The sequence below is a fragment of the Benincasa hispida genome, chromosome 11 (assembly GCF_027475165.1).
Source record: "Benincasa hispida cultivar pf3 chromosome 11, pf3_genome.v1.1, whole genome shotgun sequence".
In the NCBI taxonomy this organism is placed as follows: domain Eukaryota; kingdom Viridiplantae; phylum Streptophyta; class Magnoliopsida; order Cucurbitales; family Cucurbitaceae; genus Benincasa; species Benincasa hispida.
In genome coordinates this window covers 41831524-41837727 of record NC_143488.1, presented here as the reverse complement: position 1 = coordinate 41837727, position 6204 = coordinate 41831524, and the positions used below count along the sequence as shown (strand labels likewise).

The following is a 6204-nucleotide window of genomic DNA, read 5'->3' as shown; positions in this document are numbered from 1 at the left end:
GTGAGTTTAGTTTATTTACAATTATTCATAATTCCATTTTCATAAACTTCAACAATTACATTGTATTTATAACTTCATCAACCACAAAAACTTATGAAAAAGTTTAACTCTTGAAGAGGCATGTAAGATTGTAAAAGTGAATACTTATTTGTTTGTTAAAAAGATAAATTAATGACATAATAATATAATAAGATGATATTATGTATAAAATATTTCGTAAAATCCTAATTAAAATAAACAATTTAATTCGAATTTAGAATAATAAAAAATTAATAAAATAATATAAAATCTAAAGATATATCATAAATTAAAATCCAAATGATGATAAATAAATAAAATATTAATTAATTCTAACTATTTTCGAAAAGTCGTTAAATCAAATCAAAATAAATAGCTAATTTGAATCATTAGAGGAGAAAAATAAGGAAGAAATTGGTTTGTTTTAAAGTATACCTAATCGATTATATGTTTAAAGTATATATGATGTCCAGGGACAAGTAAATGATGTCCAGGGACAAGTACTATATGTTTAAAGTATACCTAATCGATTATTTTCTAATATAGAGTAGTACATATTTGGAAGCAAAATTATACCTTGATAAAGTAGTATACCTCCAGAGCTTCTCAAAGTTCATCAATCTCTAACAATTACTTCGTTACTTTCAATTCTTTATCTTGACCTTTGTTCAATCAACAACTTTTAACTTTTTATCCCTACTCTTTTATACTTTCTTTCGAATAAATCCTTCTTCAACGGAAAACAAACCTTCATTTTTTTTTTCTTATATTATCTCCATCCGATACAAAATCCTTGAATCAAATGAGAGATTCCTTGAGAAGCAATTCCTCATTAAAGACAAAAGAATTGAAGGAAAAACCACTTAAATTAGAATTAAAAGATAAACCACACATCGATTAAAGCAAGCCGGAATATTTGATTAGTTATTTCAATTGAGTGTCAATTGGAGGGTTTTTTTTTTTTTTTCCTAACTTACCACAGTGAAATATTTTAGAGAAACTTTCACATATAAAAAAAAATAATAATAATAATAATAATAACAATAATAAAAATAAATAAATAAATAAATGTCAAACTATTTATAAAACTAATAAAAGAAAATAAGTATAAGAATGCTATTAATATAAATATAATACAAGTAATAGATATATTTATTTATTTAAAAATAATAGAAGATAGAAGGTGTATGTAATAATTTAAATTGATTTTAAAAATTTTTGTTTTCATAATTTTTCAAAAATATCCATCAAAATGGATATTTAAATCTTCTATATTTCTATGAGGTCGATGTTTTAAACCTATGTTGTCTTTTAGGTAGGTATTGTGAAATGGGGTCGTTTTTTGTGGTAACCCTAACAGTTAATCAATTGGAGCGAACTGGTTGGAAGTTTCAGTGGCGCGCCTCCAACGGTTGCTTCAATTCCCCCATTGATTCCCAAATAAACCCTAGAAAAACCCTTCGGCAAATTTCTATACTTGAAAAATTTGTTCGTGATTTTGCTCTGCTTCATCACGTAGAAAGCATAGAGAGAAAGAAGAAAAATAATGGAATCCATTGACATGGATGTCGAGGAGCACGCCAATGCCGATACGACTACAAATTCCAGCTCCTTCAAGCGCTTTGGACTCAAGAATTCCATTCAAACCAACTTCGGTGATGATTACGTTTTTCACATCGCCCCCAAGTAAGAAATTTCCAGTTGGGTTTGTGTCGTTCCATTTTTTGTCTCGATAACAGAAGGGTTTTGTTGTTCTTGCTCCTTTTTTGAAGTGGGGATTGGACGTCAATGGCGGTGTCATTATCTTCCAATGTTGTGAAGCTATACTCACCAGTGACTGGTCAGTACTTTGGAGAGTGCAGAGGTCACACTGGAACAATCAACGAAATTTCCTTCTCTGTTCCTTCAACCCCACATGTATTGCATTCTTGTTCTTCTGATGGAACTATCAGATCTTGGGATGTACGGACTTTTCAGCAGGTTTGCATCCTTTTCTCTGGTAATTACTTTTTGTTCATTTTTTCGTCTGGGAATTTGTTCATCATAGTTAGAAGCTCCAGCTCCGTATCAAGGTCACGGCCCTTCGATGACTTATCGGCCGCCTTGCTTGAGGAATAGTGGTTATGCTCCTCGTGCTACAATTGCAGGTTTCATCCATTAGTGCTGGCCCTTCTCAAGAGATCTTCAGCTTTGCCTATGGAGGATCAAATATGAGTCTTCTTGCTGCAGGTTGTAAATCTCAGGTGAGTTCAATTTGGTAGAAACGTTAATTTTGTTATAACTATGTCATTATTCTTCAAAATTACAATAATATTTTAGGTTCGTTAGTGAGTGCCGGAAATCTTTTGCGTATTCATTTAGGCTCACTTATAAGATTGGTGTTTGAATTTTCGGTGTTGTGCTTAGTCTCTGAACTTTTATAGAATGGCTAATAGGTCCACAAACTCTCATCGTTGTATTTTAGTAAGTTTCTGAACTTTACAAAGTGTCTAGTTGTTCATTAAATTTTCAATGTGCCTTATATAGGTCTTTATTGTATTAGACAATTTTTAAAGTTTAGGGATCTATTAGATACAAAATTAAGAATGTAAAGACCTTTTAGACACGTTTTTAAGTTCATGAACCTATTAAACATGAAGTTGAAGGTTTAAATTTGATTAACCACCATAAAAGTTCAAGGGTCAAACTTGTAATTTAACCATTTAGAGAATTTAAAAGTATGACTTATTTCAATTGATGAGTTTAGAGGCATTAGGGAAGAAAACTCTTGTGATATAATTGTTACTTATATGGTAATGTTACTCAGATTCTCTTCTGGGATTGGAGGAACAGAAAACAAGTCGCATGCTTGGAGGACTCTCATGTGGAAGATGTCACTCAGGTTCTTCCTGATGCTTGTGCAATGTGCCTTGTATATGGTGATCACCACTGGAGATTGCCCATGATATAATTTTGATGATATTCAGTACTTGCTCCAATTTAAGAGAGGAACTATGTATATGCTCAAAATTTTTACTCAAAATTGAAAATTGTTTCCCCTCTTCATTAAAAGGAGGATGCATTTCTTCAAACCACTGCTTTGTAATATTCTATATGCAATCATGTTTACCCTAAAGGCACTGTAAAAACATGGCTGTTGAGAATCAGATTCTTGCTAGGAAATAGGTTTGATTGTTAACTTTGCATAGCAATGATTTGCAACATCGCTTTGTTTGTATAGCAAAGATATTCAAGTTATTGTGACTACAACAATAATCAGAATCAAGAGAAAGGGTAGAGCTCTTAGAGATTGCCATGGTGCTGGGACAAGCATTCTGTATAAGATAAAAGTGGACGGCAGTTTCTCAAATATACAACTATTAGAGTCATAACAGATGCTTTTGATTTTCTTGGAAAACATGTTGGAAAAAAAAACTTGTACATGAATGTATAGTGGTTATAGAAAAGGATTAAATACTGCATTTTATGGCAATAAGGGCTTTATCCTGTTCCTGTTAATTTTGCATTCCTTTTATCTTGTTATGCTCTTCTGACTCAATTATACTTACTGTGTTCTTATGATATAATGTAAGATATAATTTAAAAAATTGTGGTCATTCAACTTTGCTTAAATTTACCGCTCTTTTGTATTTCCTCTCCTTGGGATTCCCATTTTTTCCCTTCTGATAGAATCTTGTTAGTGTGTGCAATTCACCTTATCTAATGTCTTTTTTGTTAACAGGTTCACTTTGTTCCGGGCCATCAAGGCAAGCTTGCTTCTGCTTCCGTGGATGGGTTGGTTTGTATATTTGACACTAATGGGGATATTGATGATGACGATCATATGGATTCTGTAAGGAGCCATTGTTATCTCAATGTTATTTGCATAGATACTCTTCTGACTGAGCTGACTTGTACCGGATAAATGTCTCTTATTTTAGGTGTACATGTTTTGCTTGCAAATTTAGAATGCTATAGGCTATTGCATATTGGAATTTTATTTCTACAAGTTATCAATGAAGTTTGGTTGACTATTCCTACAAGTTATCACATCTAGGATACGAGTTTTAAGAATCTATATCTGTAAAATGTTTTGTTTGACTATTCCACTGCTCTCCCAGAAATCCCAACTGTTTTTGCTCGTGAAGTTTGGTTGTCCTTGTTATACTATTTGATTTTAACTTAAATTCTTAGTAACAAATTTCTTCAATGGGTATTCAAACTCAATTCTACAGATATTTGATTAGAGCTACCCTCATGATCATGTAGGTGATTAATGTGGGAACTTCAGTTGGTAAGATTGGATTTTTTGGAGAGAATTATAGAAAGTTGTGGTGCTTGACTCACATTGAAACCTTAAGGTACCAATCTTCCTTTCTAGACACCACCAGTTCAACTACAAAAATGAATTGTAGCTATTTCCTCCCTCTGTCTGAGGATTAACATTTCTTTATTGATTGCAAAACTTTTATCTGCTATGATACTAATGCATCCTTAGTTCGACTCGTCTCATAGCTGTCTCATTTTTTTCCCTTTGCACAGTTGTAAAATTTATCTTTAGAGGTTCTTTTCTAGTTATCTAATGCTGGAGTTGTACATAAATGGCCAATGGTAGTTTATGGGACTGGACTGATGGGAGAAATGAAGCAGATATCACAGATGCTCGCACACTAGCTTCCAACTGTTGGACAATGGGTCAAGTGAGTTCTTCTATCACATATCTCTTTTTCATGTATCAGTGAATTTATATACCCTTCCTCTACGTTCCCACGTGATAATTTGTGATGATTTTAATTTCTTTATTTATTTATCTTGATAAAAAACCATCTCGTTGATAGAATGAAAATTTAACTGAAAAGAAAATTTCATAGAATGAAGTTACAAAAAAAATTATGATTATAATTTAGAAGGTTTTTTACATTGAATTAACAAGCATGGGGGCTCCCCCTAAGATGCTTCTGTTTTGATATTTTATTTGAAGAAGTTGGAAGATCAAAATTGAACTGTGTTTATTTTTTTTTAACAAGAAACAAATTCTTATTGATATAATAAAAGTGATTAAAAGTTTAAAGGATATAAACTTCCAAAGGGGGTAAAAACTAAAAACTAAAAACAGCAAATGCACCCATAAAAAAGAACAACCGTGCACAAGAACTTTTCATAGACCTAAAGAAGCACACCCCTATCGAACATGACTATTATTGACTTTTGCTATCATTTTGAGAAACTTGAGTTAATTAGGGAGGGCCTTCCAAATCTGCTGCTATAGGTTTTACTTTGTACTTTACAGAAATAGCGGAATAAGCGTCATTAGGCTCTTGTTTGTATTCGAGAAGAATCTCTAACTTCTTTTGAAGATATTCTACTCTGCAAAGAAGCATTTCATGACGAATCAATTCTAGTTCCCCATCAAGTTGTGCAATCCAAGTGGTATTGGACCGTGTTTATTAAAATTGATAGTCTTTTGTCCTTAACATTATTGTGGTTGTGCTTCCTTGACATAATTGTAGTCGTGCTTGAGATTTGTTGATGTCAGTATTACTACCTTACCAGGTGATCATTTAAACAAATAACTATTTCTAGTGTCTTGGGATAATACATAAAACAGACTTGATTCTACCAGCCCATCAATACATAGACTAGATAGAACCGACGATGCATACATGTTATACCAATTTGCTTACTTCTTTGGCAGGTTGATTATTTAGTTGATTGCCACTACTCGAGTGAAGGTTGTAGATTGTGGGTTCTCGGAGGTAGCAACGATGGCGCCATTGGCTACTTCCCGATCGACCACAGTAAGGGGAAGAATGCAATTGAATCGCCGGACATTGTCCTCGAGGGTGGCCACATTGGCATCATTAGAAGTGTCTTGCCCACAACAAACTTTCTGGGTGGATTTTCACAAAGCCAAGGTGTGTTTGGATGGACGGGTGGAGAAGATGGACGTTTATGTTGTTGGTCTTCGGATGATTCTCACGAAATGAATCGATCCTGGATTTCGAGTAGTCTAGTTATTAAGTCACCTGGTGTTCGGAGGAAAAATAGACACCACCCTTACTAAAGATTAACTTGTGTTTGTTGTGTCTTTGATCATACAATCGCAATGTTTCTGTAGCTGTATTTATCATCATTCTGCCTCCCAACCCCTCAATTTGATGTTTTTTGACTTGCCACTTGGAGTAAAATTATATGCTTCGTCCTGTA

General features: G+C 33.2%; 1 protein-coding gene across 1 annotated transcript; it reads left to right on the top strand.

The window, feature by feature from the left end:
* The first annotated feature begins 1308 nt into the window (after positions 1-1308).
* Positions 1309-6204, top strand: LOC120092071 (Transducin/WD40 repeat-like superfamily protein). Its single transcript, XM_039050276.2, has 8 exons — positions 1309-1704; positions 1791-1998; positions 2166-2261; positions 2825-2899; positions 3740-3850; positions 4267-4358; positions 4613-4697; positions 5693-6204. Exons 1-8 carry the CDS (start codon positions 1565-1567, stop codon positions 6059-6061), a joined length of 1176 nt encoding a protein of 391 aa, XP_038906204.1. The 5' UTR covers positions 1309-1564; the 3' UTR covers positions 6062-6204.

Bases quoted from the DNA above. Each gene is read 5' to 3' on its own strand.
- LOC120092071 (XM_039050276.2), top strand. From the start codon at position 1,565: ATGGAATCCATTGACATGGATGTCGAGGAGCACGCCAATGCCGATACG. The intron at 4,359-4,612 runs GTACCAATCTTC...GGCCAATGGTAG, and splicing joins ACTCACATTGAAACCTTAAG to TTTATGGGACTGGACTGATG. The intron at 4,698-5,692 runs GTGAGTTCTTCT...CTTCTTTGGCAG, and splicing joins ACTGTTGGACAATGGGTCAA to GTTGATTATTTAGTTGATTG.